The sequence below is a fragment of the Sprattus sprattus genome (assembly GCF_963457725.1).
Source record: "Sprattus sprattus genome assembly, chromosome: 14".
In the NCBI taxonomy this organism is placed as follows: domain Eukaryota; kingdom Metazoa; phylum Chordata; class Actinopteri; order Clupeiformes; family Clupeidae; genus Sprattus; species Sprattus sprattus.
This window is the reverse complement of record NC_137912.1, coordinates 31,358,767-31,380,371: the sequence shown is the minus strand read 5'-3', so window position 1 is coordinate 31,380,371 and position 21,605 is coordinate 31,358,767. Positions and strand designations below refer to the sequence as shown.

The 21,605-nt window shown below is 40.2% G+C and overlaps 1 protein-coding gene across 1 annotated transcript in view; it reads right to left on the bottom strand.

Annotated features, from left to right (window-relative positions):
- Window positions 1-21,360, bottom strand: part of kirrel3l (kirre like nephrin family adhesion molecule 3, like) — a gene marked incomplete at both ends in the record, with an annotated part of 42,074 nt that extends 20,714 nt beyond the window's left edge. Inside the window, 10 exons of the mRNA XM_080851483.1 lie at window positions 424-524; window positions 729-855; window positions 1,235-1,362; window positions 1,661-1,809; window positions 2,909-3,014; window positions 3,121-3,271; window positions 5,303-5,460; window positions 6,233-6,382; window positions 6,481-6,633; window positions 21,321-21,360. Coding sequence (XP_080707609.1) covers window positions 424-524; window positions 729-855; window positions 1,235-1,362; window positions 1,661-1,809; window positions 2,909-3,014; window positions 3,121-3,271; window positions 5,303-5,460; window positions 6,233-6,382; window positions 6,481-6,633; window positions 21,321-21,360 — 1,263 coding nt within the window. The remainder of the gene's footprint in view (window positions 1-423; window positions 525-728; window positions 856-1,234; window positions 1,363-1,660; window positions 1,810-2,908; window positions 3,015-3,120; window positions 3,272-5,302; window positions 5,461-6,232; window positions 6,383-6,480; window positions 6,634-21,320) is intronic.
- Window positions 21,361-21,605: the final 245 nt, after the last annotated feature.

The window sequence follows — 21,605 nt, the reverse complement described above, 5'->3', positions numbered from 1 at the left end:
CATACCCTTTATGTAGTTAGCTCACTAGTTTTAGACCCAAACTCATGAATTACCCACAATGTGTGAACTTCAACTGAGATTCCATCAAGATAAACAGTCAGCTCAACTAAGGAGAATAATAGGATGACATCCTCTATGTTTGTATGTAATTCAAACCTAATTCAGCTCATCTGTGGCTCAATGTTTTTATGTTGTAAACATTTACAAACAAATGTTGTACATTTTATCAGTTGCCTATGTTCTGACCCGTACTAAAAATGCTTATGGTGCTTGACATTTGACTACAGTTATAACATTAGTTGCTTCTGACATGCTCTACAAAAATATCTGAGTGGGTGAAGGTAGTTTTTCATCGTCTCTTATTATCCATTAATTAATGATTACTACTGGGCAAAGTACAGACATGCAAACAGAATAACTTACGATTCTTTCTGGTGGGGGACTGTTTCTCACCAAGCACTCCAGCTTGCCCTTAGTGTGCCTCACAGCACGCTGGATGGCATCAGCCATGATAATAGGTGGGCCTGTGCATATAGGGCATAGCAGAGTTAGATAGAGATTTGATAAATGTGCTCATATTATCAGTGATCGTTTAGAAGTTCTTTCCAGAGTGATTGTAGACACTTAACAGCAGCCACAAACCACAAAAACAATGATGTGTATCTATGCAGAATTCCAAACAGAAAGCCGAAGGCAGAAGTAGGGGAGAGTTGAAGTAACATACACACCGTTTACAGTAAGGGTGACATCTGTCTCACCCACACCAATACGGGGGACTATGGCCTTGCATGTGTAAATTCCTGCATCTTCCTGAGTGACTGACTTCAAATGCAGAGTCTTACTATTGCTGAGGACCTGTATATAATGTAACCAGCAAGAGAATCATTAACATCCTAAACCAAACAAATATGTTATCACAAGGTTCATTCCAAGTTAACTTAACCAGAGGATACAGAGGTTTGCTTTGTGGCTGAAGGCCTAGGACAAAAACATGCATATGTCTTCCTTAATTCATTTGGAGGAAATCTCAAACAAATGATTATTCAAACATTCAAACATCTCTCACTAAATTCATTAATCTCTCCGTATTTTTTTTCTCTTGTAAGGGGACCCCTTGGGAAATTAAGTTGACATGGAATAAATAATTACAATTTGGTTATAATAGATTATAGTAGTTGGTGTCTACCCAGTTATGCCACAAAATGAATGTAATACGGTAAGTACATAGACATACCACACTGGATCCTCGTTTGGTCCAGGCAATGTTGAGAGGGGGATTCCCAGTCCATGAGCATGTGAAGGCTGCCTCAAGTCCTATGTCCACAGTCATGGGCATCGGCTCAGAGAGCAGCCGCGGGCCAACTGAAAGATTTGCAATTGGTTCAATCCATGTGAAATCACCTGAGAATTCTGGGAATCTTGGTGACCATCTCAGATTTTTTGTAATTTGAACATAAACATAACAGGTTTAATAAATCTACCTCAAAGGCTTAAATGTAACTTCCGTTGTAAGTACAGAAGATCACTAGTAAATAAGATCACTAGTAAATAAGATCAAAAGTAAATCTTCCAGTGTAAGTATGTACAGAAGATCAAAAGAAAATCATCCAGTGTAAGGATGTACGTATGTACAGAAGATCCAAAGTAAATCTTAACTCACAGTGCACATCCACAAGGGTGCTGACATTAGTACTGCCAACGGAGTTGGAGACTTCACACGAGACTGGATCAGTGAAGAAGGAGTGGTCCACTGTCACCTCCAGGCTGTCTCCATTAGCCTCAGCAATGGGAATGCCTGCTTTCGACCATCTAATTTGGAAAGAGACAACACATTTGCATTTTTTACTTGAATCACATTAGCTGTAACAACAATCAAGAGTAACATGTGCTCAGTGAAGTGGCTATTGAACAATATGCTGGTCAAATATTGATACCTCACCGCCTCACATTTCATTCAAAACAGCATTAAAGCCCCATTATGCAACAATTATACTTCAGGATTAGGGTTAGGATAAGCAGTTTAACCTTAAAATAACAGCCTAAAAAAAATTGGGGCGCTACAATGAATTTTAATATGGAGAATCGCCTATGTGCCATTGCCATTCCAGGGTCCATAGGCATATAACTGCGTTCTGTAGTTTTGCCTGCCGCAGCCCGGCAGCCTGACTTGTTTACTTTCTGCCGAACAAGTAAGTAGCTTATTTTGCCGTCTTGCTTTGCCTTGTGTTACACTTGCTTGATGTTTGAGTGTGTAAGGACAGTTGTTGAGTAACTAGTTTGTCATAAAGTCAAAGTCAGCACATTTTCAAGAGATTTCGTTAGTTTTAGCTGCTAGCATACCGTTAGTGAATAGCTATTGATCCGTCGTGCTGCTTTAAGTAGTTGCTGCTCCAACAACTGGTTCTAATTAACCAGCCCAAGGATTCAATTAGCTTCATTGTGTTTTACCCACTGCAATTGGAGATTATCTACAGTAATCACACAAAGTTAAATCTACCTGCATTCAAACTCATAAATGTGCACTAAATACAGTACATTCTGTCATGGCCAATGGGCATTTTGTATAAAAAATACACTACAAAAAATGGGATGATGCTTTGGGATGATGAATGCACGATCATTTATCTTGTTTTGGCAAGCTCCTTAATACCACTTATACCTTTTGGACAGAGATTGTAGGTGGCAAAGGCACTAGAACTATTTTTTTCTTAAACTTGTAATCTTATTATTTTTGATATTTATGTTGTTCTTTTCAAGTTTGTGGTGGAGCAGAAATGTAGTTGGTTTGCATGGGTCTCAGTCAAATTATATTATTATATAATTATCTTTCCTCATTCAATTCTGTATCATGCTGGGGAAGTTTATCATCATATCAATAGAGATTGCTGTTCAAAATAGTGCTGTTCACCTGTATCCAGTGATTTCAGGATGAGCTGATCCAGAGCAGATGAATACAACTTTAGATCCCTCTAACACTGTCTGTGGCTGGACAGACAATGTCACCGATGGTGGGTCTGCGGAAAGGAAATGTCCAGGCTGAAATGAGTTTGAAAGCACTGACTTTGCTGTCTCTAAGTAAAGACACTTTTTGATTTGGTCAAAAACAGAACTCAGACGTACGCTGAACACTGATGGCAACCGAAGTCTGTCGCCCTGCTGGAGCAGCAGAGTTCAACACACGGCAGGTATAGGTTCGTCCGGAATCCTTATCCTCGGGAGTGATGGGTAGTAGGCTAACTGCTAACTCCCTCTTTCCATCATCCATGAGTGTCTACAGCAACAGAAAATAAATAACAAATAAATATTACAAATATATCACTAACCTGTCATTATATATCAAATATATCACTAACCTGTCATTATATATCATAATATATCGCCTCCATATATGCATGTGTGTGTTGCAGTGTGTTGTGTGTGCCAATAAAATCTGTCAATTATATATTATTATTACAATTATGTACAGTATATTATACTACTTCTGATCAAATGTGAAGCCGATACTTGACACCTTTCTATTTTCATCCTCCAAGATCTTAGTGTAGTTTAACGTTCTATTCTCATCCTCCAGGATCTATTTTTTAAATCTCTCACCAGCGAAAGAACATCTAGCTATCTTTGGATTCCATGGCTCTTCCTCCCAGCACCCTCAATGCCTGTCTGAATGACACACAACTTTCTAAAACAAACCCCAATAAAACTAAGCTACTCGTTTGCAGCTCAAAACATCCTTCAAATAGACAGCTGCAGTGTACTTTAATCTGCTCAGATCAAGATGCTTGGTACCCATTGCTTCATTGTGCAAATTAACTTAATTTATGTAGTGCCTTATTTCCAGCCTGCACCATACCCTCACTCACCAAGTCTTGGTCAATGCTTTTGCTCCATCCCACAATAACTACAGCAATTGTATCATGTCTGACATCTCGAACAAAGTCTTTCACTGGCTCCAAATCATCCAGAATTCTGCAGTAAGGATCACTTCATGCTATAAACACCTCTGCTCATTCCACTCCACTGCAATTCCGGTGAAACAATCAAAGTTTCAGCAGGAAACTAAATAAAGCGGTAATTATCTGTTTAAAATGTCAGGTCTCTAGCATGAAAACCTTTTGAGAGAATGAATCCCAAACTTCTGTGAATGCACCAAAAACGGCAAGGGGGGTACTATGTTCAGAATTTTTCTCAGAAAGTATTATATCAAGACGAAGTTTGCAAGTATGAGTTTGGAAGGTCACACATTGTATGTGGTACATTTTTTAAGAAAATCTGAGATGGTCGAGCAGAAGGCATTTGTTTATTTGAGGTGGAATGACCTTACTGTCAATATTGGATTACAACCTTAGCACTGTGTGGAAGAGTCTTTTCCCACATTACAAGGCTCTGGAACTTCAGGCTGACATATTCATTGTCATGGATACTTGTTTACCTCATTGATACATTATAGTTTTGTTAGGGATTAGGTTTTTAGGGCAATATTGGCAACCAATATTTGCAACATCACAGAGACAAATGAGTGCACAGATATTGCCGAAAATCACACCAAACATTCTTTAATTTCTTTTCAGTCGCGTTCACTGCAGACCTCTGCTTAATTGTATTGGTTTTCTGACTAATATCACTGAAATGGTATAATGGCTTGACATGATGTAAGCACAAAGAGGATGTGCCTTCGCAAATCAATAAACTAATTAACTAAAGCAGAACGGATAGGAGGAGAGAACTAGAACCAGTCCTAGCAACAGAGGGAAGGGAGGGGAAGAGAACTAGAACCAGTCCTAGCAACATTGGGATGGGAGGGGAAGAGAACTAGAACCAGTCCTAGCAACATTGGGATGGGAGGGGAAGAGAACTAGAACCAGTCCTAGCAACATTGGGATGGGAGGGGAAGAGAACTAGAACCAGTCCTAGCAACATTGGGATGGGAGGGGAAGAGAACTAGAACCAGTCCTAGCAACATTGGGACGGGAGGGGAAGAGAACTAGAACCAGTCCTAGCAACATTGGGACGGGAGGGGAAGAGAACTAGAACCAGTCCTAGCAACATTGGGATGGGAGGGGAAGAGAACTAGAACCAGTCCTAGCAACATTGGGATGGGAGGGGAAGAGAACTAAAACCAGTCCTAGCAACAGAGGGACGGGAGGGGAAGAGAACTAGAACCAGTCCTAGCAACAGAGCAGCATTTTGCTGGTTTAGGACATACCCATGACATTGATAATTGTCTTTCATTTTGTATTGCCTTCTCAGCCACCTCCCTTTGGGGGTGTGTGTTCCATGTATTGTGTATATATATGTCCTTTACCTTTGAATAAAATGAGGTGTGCTGGATCTCTCCATCCCGGTACCATGTGATGTCTGCAGCAGGTTTCCCCCCCGGGGCCTGGCAGGTCAGGTTGTATGGGGTATGGGCCTTCAGTCTGAGCAAGGGGGCTCCTTCCACTACTGGGCTGGCTGGTGGCACTACAAGACACAAAAGCGTTCTGTCAACAAATGAATACCTTGAATATTTCAGCAGGATATTATTGTACACCATATGTGTGTGACATGTGACATGTGTGACACTCACGGCCTTGACTCTGTTGTGCTGTTGCCATAGGTCATATTTTACAAGTGTCATTTTGCTTTTATACAACAGTTTTCAGACCAGTTTGAAGATGCCAGGTTGTGATTTGATTAGTTTATTTAGATTTTCTTCATTCATTCCCCACCCCAAAAAATGAGTTCTAACCGGGCCATTCAGTGTTAGGAATTGCCCAGCAACACAGCCCGTCTCCTGCAGCCAAACTGAGTGAGAGAGGCTAAGTTATGTACTTGTTCATGTGTTCCATGTGAATTAGCCTTGATGGTGCACCCGCTGAAATGGGAATGCTGCTCAGGGAAAATGGGAAAAATGCCCAACTTTTCTTGGGTGTCTAGTAATCTTTGTCTAGAGAAAGAGATTGAAGTTTATCTGTCAACTGTAGTTAATTAAATGCTCACAAAAGATATTTTCTTAACTTTACTTAACTCTGAACATTCTACCCTTCTTTCTACGCATGCTCCATCCAAAAGGCAAAGAAATGAAAACAGACAAATCACTTTTTGTCCTTATCAGCAAATAGTTGTTGGATATAATTGTTAATTGTATACCGACATAATCCATCCCATCAAAATAATTTGAAGCTACAGTTTGATGTGAAAATGTATGGCTTTCCTGACTTCTGTTGTCATTTGTGCTTTGAAGTCTCTTTACCTATGACGGTGAGTTTTGCCTGATGGGAGCGTAATGCTGCCTGTGTGGCCTGACACTCGTAAATTGCATCGTCAGCCAGCTCCGCTGAGTAAATTAGGAGACTGTGCTCTCCAAGTAGTGGGTCACCCATCAGGGAATATCTAGTCCAACCTGTTGAAAGATAATAATAATAATAATAATAATAATAATTTACGATAACGACTTGCACTCCTGAAAAGTTTCAGTGAGGTGAGATAATGAGATCATACCAGGCAGGTCTCGCTCCCCACCCAGGGCCAGTCCGTCTTTGGTCCACTGTACCATGCCTTGATATCCAACTATGACGCATGGCAGGGTCACGGACTGACCCGCAACCACAATCTCATCCTTGGGCTGCTGGGAGAAGTAGGCTGCATGGGTTGCTGGGGGTAAAGAAACAAAATAACATCATCAAACAACTTTTTGGTTAACAGTTAATGATAATGTATCTTCAGTGATATATCATTATGGATCTGTTACGGCTGTATTGTCTCTCTTCTCTTTTTTTAGATACAGTTGCACTCAAAAACACTCAAACCTGACACATGCAGGTAATAACATAGGTGGAGTAGATCTTTAACTCAAACCTGACACATTCAGGTCATAACATGGGTGGAGTAGATCTTTAACTCAAACCTGACACATTCAGGTGATAAGATGGGGGAGTAGATCTTTAACTCAAACCTGACACATTCAGGTCATAAGATGGGGGAGTAGATCTTTAACTCAAACCTGACACATTCAGTGGTGGAGTAGATCTTTGTGGGATTTCATTCGACAGGATCAGCTCCCACACCAAAAAGTGACCTGTGTGGCTTTTCTTCCATGTTATTCATTTAGCCCTAGTGAATTAAGGGGTTGGGTATATTCAGGATTGTGAACTTTAGTGTTCCTAAAAAAAATTGTTGGATGTCTGCAGTTATGTAGGGTTATGTCTGGTGTTCAGTGAGAAAAGGACTACATGTAATCCATTGCCCTATCATGATGCTAGACAGTGAGGCAGAGCACAAATGGCATACTAGGACACACTAGGACACATAGATTCTACGTTTATTTAAAAGAGTGGGAGGAAGCATATTACAGATTACAGTTGGCAAAAGTCAGCTGCAGTGTCTATGAGAAACAGCTTCTCTGGCAGGCAAAAATTAAGCAATAAGCCCCAAGAGGCCGTGCTTTGCGCTGATTTTAGAACAGGTAAGGGAGTTGTTAGGCACGACGCGAAGCGGAGTGCCGTTAAACCCCCTTACCTGTTCTAAAATCAGCGCAAAGCACGGACTCGCGGGGCTTATTGCTTTTCTAAACCTGTTACTACACATTTGATATGGTTTCATAAATAAAGACAATTCAATTTAAGAAACAATAGTTTAATGATAAACCGTCATTCTTCCGCCACTAAAAAATATAGTTCCTAAATAAATCGTTGCCACGCAACCCTTGAAGCAACGCACCAGCCAGATGGAACACTGGGTATGAAATGCGCTATATGAATGCCTTTCCATTCGCTGCGCAGTAATATAGAATGTAATCAGGTCAAATTGTAAGGTAATGCTGGATTTTACAACGGCTTTTAGCCAATCACAATCAAGGATTTGAACAATCAGGTTTAGAATCTTATTTAAAAGATAGAAGAACAAACATAAATAGATGAATGTACCCTATTGTCATCACTATAAATATATATATATATTTATACAAACATAAAAAGATGAATAGACCCATCTCTATTGTCATCATGACATTACCTTATTATACGGCTTTTCAGAATGTTCCAAAAAGTACCGTCGATTTGAATGGGCCATCCCAACGTTCTTCCATACATTAATTCCTGCTAACAAACCGCTGCGAAAAGATAATGACCGCTGTCCTTGGCAACAGGTTTTGTGCTTCTAATTCACAACTTTCATATCATTCCGCAAGAAGTCCGGTAATTTTAACATGTGTGACGTCCACCTGTGCCCCTTCAGGATTCAGCCCAGCCAGTGCACGGGCAGAGGCAGAACCTGAGCCTACGAGCTTTATTGCCTGCACCTGTATTTAGGGTGGGGCTATAAAAGGGGTTTTCCCTCTCTCTCTCGGGGGGAGGCACTTTTCGGTTCTTGTAGGCACTATTTTGATATCTTCTCTTACATGGGCACTTTGACTCTTTTCTCAATCTGTCCCCCTTTCTATTTCTTTAGCGCTCACTTTCTTATTAATTTACCTAACAAACTGATGCCTTCATTCACTACATTCATGCACGACATTGAACATTACATTTCCATACCCCTATTTTGATTAAGTATTGCTTTTGGTGCAAATAAATGATTCTTACTTTATTTGAACTACTTTGTGTCGTCTCCCTTATTATGTGATGGTACCTTAACGAGTCTGCCGTTACACATGTCAGACTCATGGTAATTTTAAGTCAGCAAGTAATGGGTTGCTGAAAGTTCTATTTGCTTGAAGAACTATTTATTTCAAAACGGGACTCATGAAATGACAACTAAATCATTAAAAAGTGGTATGTTGGAGGAATGTCTTCTATCGTTTTTGGCAAGTAACCGTATAATAAGCGGGATCGGTCATTAGCCAAAAATAAATCCCTTCAGGATGAAACAACATCCTCCGCTGCGCGTCGGGGTGTTGTTCGCCCCGTCGGGATTTATTTTTGGCTAATGACCTCCGGACAATACATTATCCCTTACATATATGGTTCTATCAGAGAGATATGGAGATATCAGAGGTTTTGCATTCCAAATTACAAAACTGATATGTGGAACCAGTCTCTTTCATCCATGAAAATGACAGATACACTAAATGTATTCTAAATGTACAATATAAGATACTATCAAATGTGTCAATTTTGTTCTTTTTTGGAACAGGTCAAATGTAGAACTTACTTTCTGCTTAGAATGATAAGGATCTATCTTCCACAACATGAACAGAAGCAAGGACTTTCGAGGAGGACAAACAGTAGGTCAGACAGCAAGCGGTCACTAGAAAGAACTCTCCTAACAAGCAGGTGAAGCAAGGCAGTATAAAGGCAGTATGTTTTAGATCAGAAATGTTGTCTGTACTGCACCAAATGATGTCTCTTTTTTGGGTTGAGGGAAAAAAGGAGGAATGACTTAATGCTCATGTTCTAAATATAACAACAGGCCCCGGTTCAGGTTCAGGCCCTGGGCTCTGTAAAGCGTCTGTAAAGACATTTTGTTTTGGCACTATATAAATAATATTGAATTGAATTGTAAATAAGACACCATCAATTAAAATGTAACCTTTTTAATAACCTTTAGGTTTATTATTTGTAAAAAAAATTAAGACATAGTTCTTAATTCGTTCACTCCACGTCAATGAAGACTGTCTTCAATCTCCAAACTACAATCTCATGAGAGCCCACTTATCTGATGACCTCTCCTGGTCTGCCAACACCGACACATGCATTAAAAAGGCACAGCAGCAATTCAACTTCCTGAGAGTGCTCTAGAGAAACAACTTGGTGTGACCTGATGGCCTTTTAGCCCTCCATCATCCAAAGTGTACTGCCGTACTGCCTTTCAGTGTGGTACTCTAGTTGCACTGCGGCAGACAAGACAGCCCTCTAAAGAATCATCAAGGCCCAAAATCACTGGCTGCTCACTGCCCTGGAAAACATTACCTGCTCCTGCCACCTCGGCAGGGCCAAAAACATCACCAAAGACACAGCACACCGAGGCCACCACCTGTTTACCCTCCTGTCCTCTGGCAAGGAAGTACAGTTCCTTAAGAGCCAGGACCATAGTTTAAAGGACATCCTTGTACCGACGGCTATCAGAATGATAAACTCACATATTCACTAGAATGTGGAATACCAAATGTGCAATATTAATACTTTAGTCACTTCATTCTACTGCAAGTTACTTTATTCCTTCTAAAATATGTGACACCTAGTTATTGCTTGCCAAATTAGTGGGACACTTGATCTGTAAAAATCTCTAGTCTAGATAAAGCAACTACAGGTCAGTGGTGGGGGTGGCAATGTATTCTGGACTGTACTTCAAGAGGCAGCATTTGGTTATCTGGTGGTAAAGTACATGTGTGTGACAGGAGTGTGTTGGAATGCCATAGTATACCCTGTCACCAGTCGTCACAGCTTTTGAGTAAACACCCGCGGGAACTTCTAGCGGAAGACAAACCTTGTCAGAATGAAGTGACTTTAGATATGAAAATCTCTATAACAATAATATGTGCAATAAACTTTATTGAAACATTTCACATCATTGTATACTAATTGTGATTCTGTACATCATATTTTTACTGTGACTATGGTGACAGAAAAGCGTTTCATTGTCAAATCCTTGTAATCTTTGAGCTCTACAGTAGGCTTGCATGTAAATTAATGCTGCAGAGGGGAAGTGAAATTGGGCTCATGGCCCCTTGGCTTCCTCTCACTATTGATTTTTGAAGTAAGTTCCCTAACCAAGTTGATGATACAACCAAATACCAACACCAAGTCATATTTGAAGTAGTACATTGGGGTACACTTCTTCAGGCAATAGGTAAATCTTGCTATTCGTTGAATAGGCAGAAATTGAAGGGAATCAGGGGGCATATGCGAGGAGGAATGGGACAAAATGTCTCCCAAATGTTGTGTGGGACTGATCAACAACATGAAGAAATGTTAACCTCATTCCCACCACACACTGAAAGCTGTGATTTTGTTGGCAGAATGCCATGTTGCCGCTGTGAATTAGCCTGAAAATTTGTTCTGGAATTGTATTGTCTTGCACCCTAGTAACAATCTTCTGCCACGGTTTAGGTCTTAGCGGGAGAGACAGGATTACCGTCTTTGGGTAATGCAAGAGGGGGGAGGACTTATCCTCCTTCATACATGAAGTGCACATAACAGTAAGCCCTTACCCCATTGATGTCTTGTTATTTCTCTCAGATTGTTAAATGGGTATGTGGATAATTGACCATTGTCCTTAAGTGTTTATGATCACTTTGAGCCCGAGAGCTGACTGAAAATGTTTACTTAGCTAGCATAGCAACCAGGCAATTCGTACGATGCTGTATTTATCTAGAAATGTTAGACTTTGGATTGAAGCTTTTGATGTTAAAGGTATGAGTTACTGAAAGGAAGGGTCCAAATACTTCCTAACACAGTCATCATGTTGATCATTTAGTCAATTGGATCATTGGATTGGATCATTCAGATGACTCAGATAAAGATTTGATCACATTTAGATCATATTTATGCAGAATTTCAGGAATCTGAAGGGTTTACGCACGCACTAGGTCCAGTATAGTTAGGATCACTCCTCAGGTTCCCTGGACTCTGCTCTGTCTTTTCAGATCACTTCTTCAGATTCCCCCAGAAGTAGCATAGGAGGGGGGACTGCTTTAAACAGACACACTAGAGGGGGAGGTAGGATAGGGGACATATGGTGCTGTGACAAGGGCTATTGTCTCTCTGTCTCCTCTTTTCAAAGAGCATGTTCCTTTCCAACCAATCCTGCTAAATACAAGTTAAATAGCCCCTCCTCAGCTCCTTGTCTAAAGCCCCAGGGCATGGACATTTTCTCTCCAGTTAAGTTGCACCCTTTTTCTCAAACAATTCTCTCGCTCATTTTTGTTAACTTATATTAAACAGGTTTCATAAAATCAAAATGATTCAGTTAAACAACACACCACCTACAATCATTTTCTACTACAGTCTGTCTCTAAACAGGACCTTAATTCAAGCGAGGTTTAAACAGGACCTTAATTCAAGCAGAGTTTAAACAGGACCTTAATTCATGGATATAGAAAAAACAAGCCTTGTGTGTCATTGTCAGTTGATATGGATACTTCAATAGAAAAGCTGCAGTTGGACAGCAATGCTTCTATCATGTCCCCATTCCCAGTACATGTGGAAGCTGCTGGGAAAGCTGCATAGGTCTACATAATGCAAATTTGCTGTTGTTCTACTTTCATCCCATATTGACAACTTATTACACAGTTAGGGTAAATAAATAAACAACTTATTACACAGTTTGGGTAAATAAATAAGCAACTTATTACACAGTTTGGGTAAATAAATAAACAACGTATTATACAGTTAGGGTAAATACATAAACAACTTATTATACAGTTAAGGTAAATAAATAAACATCTTATTACACAGTTAGGGTAAATAAATAAACAACATACTACACAGTTAGGGTAGATAAATAAACAGGATAGCACAGGGGTTAGAGATCGATTTGATTGATGCAATAAAAAATATGATACTTTAGCATTTCCACTGGTGTGCCAACATCTTGACACAGTTCCTTGTCATTTCATACAAGTTTATGTTGCTTCCATTGAAACTATGAGCAGTCATAGCTTCCGTTTGATGTATTTTGGTGTTGGTTTGCTAAGCTATTACATCCTAATGGCTTAAGTATCAATGTGGCATACTGTCTTTATCATTACTGAGAATATAGGGTGTGTTTTTACTACTAAAACCCATGAACACAAGTAGTCTCCATCTCACCTCAGTTTTGACTATTTTTCCTAATTGAGCTCATGGCATCTGCTGTCACTGTTCAAGTCATGACTCGTAATTTATACCCTCTTTTCTTGTGTTATTATTTATTAATTTAGCTAACACTACTCTAAATGTTTGTTTTTTTTAAATAGAAATTGACATAGTCTACTTTCTCTATTGTAATCCACTGTGTGGCTTTAATGTGCAATGTATCAGAATAATTTGAAAGTGCAGTCCTTGATTCTGGTGAAAGGTTGTTAATATTTGAGCTCAAACAAATCAGCCAATCATATTACATTATTCATTTACATGTCATAGACTCAATAGGAAACTCAACAGATGGCCCAAAAAAATGAATTCCACCAGATGGTAATTGTGGCAAAGGGCTTGTGGGATAACAAAATCGCTGAGATCACTTCCATTAAAAGTCTTTAAGGAATCGCAGCAGATGTGACTAAAACAAAGACCAAACAAAACAAAACAAAAAAACGCTTGATATACTGCAGGCTTTGATTTGATGTCTGTTGACAGTTATTAAGAAAGTGAGTACATACAAGGTGACCTGGCAGCGTCTTTTTAACTCTTTATAAAAATGTATGTATTCACGTTTACAACATAGCAACGACCCCAACTACCTATGCCACACCATAGTCACCACATTGACTACCATAGTAAAACCCTTGAAACTACCTATCAACACTTAACAACATGGGCCTCGTTTCCCGATAACGACGTATCTTAACGGCCTACGTGGATTTTGGCGACATCGTAGACTCAATAACACTTTCTATTTACGAGCGTTTCCCGAACATCATCTTAAAGTCAGGTGCACGAGCGCAACGTGCACGAGTTCTTAAGTATCTCTTAGGAGCTGTTTACGTCACGTTAACCTGTTTACGTTAATTGCTGTGAAATTAGCTAGCCTGTGCGTGCATCGAACATGCACTGTGCACTGAATTCGGGGCGGGGATAGTAACGCCATCTCCAGCAGAGTATTTAAACTGTGTTCCCATTGTAAGGACATTTATTACGATCTGTCTGAGAGTGGGCTGTCAAAGCTAGCATCATCGAAGTCATACAGTACAGTAGGCTACATACATTCAATAAAATTAACCTACATTTGAGTCCAACTGCATGACCATTCTTACCCTACACTTACCCTTACAATAAAGAAGTGATCCTATTTCAACCATAACTTCATTTTAAATAATTTCTTTCTTTATGACATTTAGTTTATAGTTTAGACAGCAACGTTGACATTTATATTCAACTGCATCCACTACATAATCTCAAACTTTATTTGTTGGTAACTCTCCAAAAAGGCTACCATTAACACATTTCTTAATGAAAAGGAAACATGCATCACAATAATACTTCAGTGTAACCTGTACCTATGTGGAGTGCAAATATGTCTTGCCATTACACTACCCAACAGCTCTACGTCTGCTAACACTACAGAATGCATAATTCCTACGGGCACTGCACTAGTTTTGTATAGCCTAATCTTTATTTTCAAATACTCAATATTCTTTATTTCTATTTTGATGGGAATAGGCAGGTGAAACAATGACATTCTCATGAAGTGCTATACACAGAAACATCGTTTGGATTTCTTCTATAATAGGCCGGACGACGCCCCTGGTGGATTGCATTGCTAAGTGTGAAGTTACTACTGGATTGCATCGCTAAGTGTGAAGTTACTACTGGTCTACTTCTTCTCAACAAAAGATAAACTTAAGCTAAGTGCCGCGTCGGGAGACCGGTCTGCAACGTAGGATTCCTCTTACGAACGATTTCAAGTCCTTTTTAGGCTAAGTGCGCGTTCGGGAAACGAGGCCATGATCTCTCACCATTCTTAACCATCTCAAATTTGTTTGTATCTCAACTGTATATCCTCTTTCTCGATCTCTCTGTCCCTCTATATATATATATATATATACACATACACTGTATATATCTTTCTTCCACTCTATCCTCGCAGTCTCACACTCCAAACTATCGCTTCTCTCTATCGCTCTCCTGTTTTCTATCTCTTAATTGAGTCTGTCCATCTCCTTTTCCTTTTTCCCTTACGTCTTCATTCTCTCTCTCTCTCTCTCTCTCTCTCTGCATGCATTGAATTCTATAAAATGTTCTAATCTTTGACTTTATATTAATGTAGATTTTGAATTTTCTACTTTGCATGCAATGGTATTTCCTTCAAGAAATGCATATCTTGTTTCACAATGTTAGCCACAGACATATATGCACCTAGCAATCCAATGCCTCACAGAATATGTTCAACGCACATACATAGCTGTTACTACTATCTTATTATGCACACCTCACCAGTGACTGACCAAACGTTGTCCCCTCATCAGAGTTAAGTGCACATTTCATGAAGCACAATGAAGGCTACGCTTGACATTTAGATAGCTGTTTAGAGATAGACCGATATTTTTAGTGAAGCAACATTTTCTTTTTTTGCGCTTGCCAAACCAAACCAAAACAGTGATGGTAGTAATACTGTAACTTCTATGGACTACTTAAACGGTGATGGTATCGATACTTCTACTTCTATGGACAACTTAAATGGTGATGGTTTCGATATTTCTACTTCTATGGACTACTTAAGCGCTCAATGCTAGGGAGATGGGGCCCAGGATATTTAAAATGGTCAACACTGAAATGTGTTCAGGTTAATATATGTTTTTGTATGGGTGTATCTCTCTAGGGTTGGAACAAACATCATCTTCATTTCCTATTTTTCAAGTCATGTCTGTGATGCATCTGACCTAGTTTAACCTTTGACCTTTATAGTCTGTAAGAGAAAGCAGCATTTCATGGCTCAAAACTACTCTTTCTGTAATCTGCTGCAAGGATTTCTTTAAATCCTAATCAAAATGGGCTCCAAAAGCCCCCCTTATTCCTACAGACAAACTAAAAGCAGATTAGACAAATCACAAAGCTTAGAATCTAAGGAGGATAAGCAAATGGGAGAGAGGTAAGGGAGAGAGGTAATATAATGTCAATGGAATGGGAGTTTTATACAATATATTCACAAACAATTGGATTCCATGGTTTGTAAGCCCCCCCCCCCCATTCTCCCCCTGACTTCTCAGCATTGCTCTACGCAGATCACTCAGTTTCACATTAATTAAGCAATAAGCCCCAAGAGGCCGTGGTTTGCGCTGATTTTAGAACAGGTAAGGGGAGTTGTTAGGCACGACGCAAGGCTAAAACCACCTTACCTGTTCTAAAATCAGCGCAAAGCACGGACTCGCGGGGCTTATTGCTTTTCTAAAACTGTTACTACAAATATTTTATATGGTTTCATTAAATAAAAACAATTCAATTTAAGAAACAATAGTTTAATGATAAACGGTCATTCTTCCGCCACTACAAAGTATAGTTTCTAAATAAATCGGGCTCCTCTTTGCTAGTGCAGCGACAGGGGTATCCTGATTTTGACGCTTCAGTGTCCCAGATGATGTTGCTCCACATGTGTATGAAATGCGCTATATGAATAAAATTGCCTTGCCTTGCCATTCGCTGCGCAGTAATATGGAATGTTATCATAGAATGTTATGAGGACAAACTGTAAGGTTATGCTGGATTTTACAACGGCTTTTAGCCAATCACAATCAAGGATTTGAGCAATACGTTTTAGAACCAACTATAATATATGCAGAACTGGCAAGCTTTATCATTTTATACTCCGCCCTCAAAACAAATGGAGGGCAGCACATCGTCATGTTTGTACACAACTAGCTCCTCTCCCACGCAGGAAGACCCAAAGACTAAAGGTCACATGTGGCATGAAAACTTTTATAAAATTGAAGGTATCTGGTTGATGATTAAATGTTACATTGATTGAGTAGAGGAAAATATACATCTGTAGATCTTTTAAGATAACTGACAGGTTAACCATTAATGCTTACAACAGAACAACCAAACATGCTTGCTGTTTTTGCTACAGACCCACTATCACATTTACAGTTTTAACAATGTTGCGTGTTATGTCTTTATATCCTATTGATATTTTTGTTATTTTTTAGTGTTTGAAAATAAAATGAGTACATGTAGCTCCTTTAAAGTGAATTTTTTTTTTTAAATAACAATTAGATTCGGGTGAATTTACTGTATGTAAATTAAGAATTTGTTTATAAATCATTTCTAACTTAAACAAGACAAAGGGCCCTATCTTGCCGATCAGAAACGCAAGTAGGATGGCGCCAAACGCAAGTAGCTGTGTGGGCGGCTCTATGGCGCAGTTGCTATTTTAACGGCGGAAAAAACACACTTGCGTCCAGCGCAAGTGTCAAAAGGGTTGGTCCAAAGGAGGTTACTCAGCCATAGGTGTGGTTTGGGCGTAATATGCAATAAACCAATCAGAGCGTTATCTCACATTCCCTTTAAGAGCGAGTAGCGCATATTGCAAAGCGGCTTGTTATCGTAATTGCGGAATTACCGGGAGGAAGACCGTGAGGCCACCTGAACGTGTGTTACCAGAAACAATCACGGCAATATTTTCCCATGCTTGTTTGGAGAAATGGTTCTACTTTTCATTTCTCGTTTGTATTTTTTCAGTTACTAGCATTCGTTTTTTGGTGGCAACATATTTGAAATAAAAGTCACAAAAACATACTTTCCGATGTTTTGGGCTCACCCTCACTGAATCACTAGGTTATGTATGGATGGTTATAATATTGCACCCATCGGCACATGCAGTTCAACCTCACGTCTTCTAAAGTCCTCTTATCTATCCTCATTTATGTCATTGACACATTCATGATTCATGGCAATGTTGTGCAAAACACTGGGGGGGCACGTATGTTAATACGTATGCTTAGCCCTCTCTTGGCTGTCGGGTGTTACGGGAAATTTTATGAATTCCCCAGCATGTCGGACTAGACCTGACGTAACTGCATGTATAGCCGAACTTATTGCAGACTGTGATATAGGGACAGTGTGCGTCTGTCCCCAGCTCATCTGCCAGAGAGAGAGCGAGTGAGTGTGAGTGTGAGTGTGAGTGTGAGTGTGTGTGTGTGTGTGTGTGTGTGTGTGTGTGTGTGTGTGTGTGTGTGTGTGTGTGTGTGTGTGTGTGTGCGTGCGCGCGTGCGGCCAGCCACTGATCAGGCGCTCTCCTCTCTTCCGATCTCTCCCTCCCTTTTCTCCTTATCTCGCCGCAGACTGTGATATGGACAGTGTCCCTGTGTCCCCAGCTCATCTGCCAGGAGATGGCAGACATCAGAACCGCCATTACAATTAACCTGAATCATTTGAGTCAATGTGTACGCTAGATGTATGCCTATTTTTAAAATATCTTGGATATGGATATCACAATGATTTCCTCATGTGGTAAATACTTTATTTTCCTTGTAATTATATATGGCTTGCCAAAAAATTGGTGTAAATCTCTCGTGAAGACGACAGAAGTAAAGTGTAGCCTATAGGTCCTATACTGTGCGGGCAAGCACATGCGCCCTTAAAATAGCGTTCTGAATACGCGTTACAGACTTTAGACATTGCGCCTCTGAGATAAGACCAGCTTTTTTGTGGTCAATGGCGCACGGCGTTGTTTTGAAACTGCAATATACCACTTGCGCCAGAGAAACGCCTTCTCTGTTCCGCCCCCGCCCATGTCGACGCAAGTTCATTTCGAAGCGCGCCTCTGGAGGGAAAATCGCGCTGTGCGCCGGGTGCGAGATAGGAATGATACATGCGTCGGTGACAATGTCAATTGCGCTGGGTCCATAGTCTTTCATAGGGCCCATAGTCTTTCAATAGCTCTGAGGGCCTGATTTACTAATATGCGAGCGCTCTTAATCTGCGTTCGCAAATTAACGCATGGTGTTTTTGCGCATTTTCCGTGGTATTTATCAAACCACATCTGCGCTGGGCACTGGGGTGCTTACTCCGCCCTTTAAAGGGCCTGATTTACTAACATTGATTTGCGAACGCAGCTTAATCTGCGCTTTTGCGAGGCGCACATTAACGCACGGTGTTTCCCCGCATTTTCCGTGATATTTATCAAGCCAGATCCGCGTTGCATGGGCAATCATTATTTAGCGCACCGTTAAAAGACTAGAGAAATTGCTTGCAAGTTATTGCCACCATGGAGATTCGAGGAAGAAAAAACTGAGGTTCAGCGAAGCGGAGAAAGATATATTGGTTCACGTTCACTCAATCACTGAACCTGATTCAATGGGTTATATTGTTGTTTTGCCCGCCATCACCTACAGCGAGATGTTGAAAAGAACACGATTATAAATAATATGCTATTGGTGGCATTAATGCATAAACTGTCTATTATAACAATATAGATGTGTACATGGCGAGATTAATACGTTCTACAAGGGACATTGGTTCACTACAATATATCCCCACTGAAACAAATACATTTACCAAGTAGCCAGGCCTCTCAAAAATCACCGTTGCTCAATCATGGATAGATGGCACTATTCCAGAAGATAAAACTGTCATGGACAGACCACTACCACGTAAGTAATGGTCATGTTGGCATCACATATGACCTGGACATTCATTGATTATGTGTGCTTTCTGTTTCGTTAAACGTGTTCGTGGATTGAAGATGGGGCTGTTTGCATGTGGGTGCGATGAATGGCTCCAATTACGTTCGGAAAGTTTAATTTCAGCTATCGTAGTGGGGAAATGTATATTGACCAGTGCCCCGTAGCAATGCGTCGAGTACCTGGGTGAATATTTGGCTGAGTGAAGGCTGAGATATACCAACTGATGCTATAACTGTTTGAAATGATCTGATGCCAATATTTGCAATGTTGTCCAGAGTCTACCAACTGATTGAATGGAATGTGATCTCCGGTTGGAGTGTTAGATGTCGTCTCTGATCTGGTTCAGTAATTGAAGTATTGCGTGGCTTTTAACCTGTACCGTCTAATGATTTGTGGTTCATTTAACTGAAATCGTGTTATACGAGTTGAAAAAAATATGTCTGTGCGCTGTCTCTGTCTTCTTTCTTCGCCTTGCTGTTATCACTGCTGCCATATCAACGTTTTCAGACTCAATGGAAATGCGCTTGCTGGTTAAGACGTGCTTTTATGAGGCGGAGAATTAGCGCGCAAATCGGAGACTTGGGCTCGCCAGGCAATTTAGTAGATACCACGCAATACATCATTAGGCACACTTATCTTCTCTCCTCCCATTTAAGTGCGCTTCACGCCTACGTTACCACCCACGTCCACGTAACCTCCCCTGTTCACACCCACAGGCGTTAATATGCGCTGCGCCCCCTTAGTAAATACCGTTTTATGTTTACGACCGCTATTTTACGCCAGAAATGGGCGCAATCCTGTTAGTAAATCAGGCCCTGAGTGTGCAGGAAACAGCATACACAATATAACTGCTGCCTTGTTCTAGTGAGCAACATCCATACACTCTACAATATTTCAATGGAAATGTGACAGAGAATGCTCTTTCTCTCTCTAAATCTAGTCTAGTTTTAGTTCACCGTTAGTTCAATATTTGCACTCGAGAAATGAAAAACGAATCGACCAATGGCAGAGAAAAGAAATACATCAGACAGGATTTTTCTTTTACTGCAATAAGCTATAGACTAGCTTCCTTATATTCAACATCACAGTAGCTGAAGTTATGAGCATGTCCTACATTAGCATTAATAAAACATTCTTAATATTACAAAAATGCAATAAACAAACAAATAAAAACATAAACACAGAATAAGGAGGTGCCTTGATAGCAAGGTCACCCACTGGTGGATTTATGTAGGTCAAACTAACTCGCCCAAAACAGCCATTCATCACAGATATTTTCTCAATTTTCGAACTCAATTTGTTTTTTAAATAGCCATGACTCCACCATAGGACCTGCATGAGCAATACGCTTGCAAACACTAGGCTAGGCCTTAGAAGGCTATCCCACACACCACACCAGTGAAACTGTTCAAATCTGGGGGAAAAAACACTTGCATGGTGCAGCTAACAAAAATAAATAAGCAATAATATTGTGATGTGGTAAAGAGCCAGTATGTCACCCAATATTATTGTACATTCTCCTCATCTTGATTCTTTGTTTCAGGGTGGCTGATGCATTTGTTTACATAGTTTGTGCCTGCAATTAATCCCAATAAAACGTCTAAAATGGGGGGGGGGGGGGGGGGGGGGATGCAATGGAGCATACACCACTGCTGGTTCAATCAATGTTGTTTTTATTCCCTCAGAATTAGGGTAGATCTTCACTGTAGGTCTGGAGGCAGTTACTACTAAATAAATAACATCAGCAAATGAACCTTTAGGGGCGCGTGTTTTGCATTGATTCTTCCTCCATTGTTGTCAATAGCCTCGGATAACGCGATCAGAATAGAAATAGCCTCACAGCACCATTTGCGTTCTCGTATTGAAAGCCTAGTAGACTGAGGCAGAGTAAACTTCAAGGGAACAAAAAAAAACAAGCTTTACAGCTTATACACCCCTTTTAGTTCGTTTTAAAGGCCTTAGGCTATAGGTGCTTACAAATCCATTCTATAGATAGCCTTAATGTTGACTTTCAATTTAAAAACTCCGTGGAGTAAATATGTATTAACATAGCATAACATAAATAACTGGTTATACTTCTTACCTGTTCCAAAGAGGCAAATGATTATACCGAATTTCATCATTTCCGCTCCGCCTTGTCATCAATGAAAAGTCGGCTACCTTGTAATTCAGACTGTCGTAGCCGTTATTGCAGGTGGTGCAACTGTTAATGGTCGGTTACGGCATTTCTAGCAGACGAAGTGTTTCCCTCAGCCTCGGAAAGTAGAGAAGTATCGTTTTCTGGAAGGCCTATATTAAAACTTTTAAGGCCATTGAGACTGATCATAATTCCGAAGATAGTTCTCTGTCCGGGTGTGGGATTTGTCAA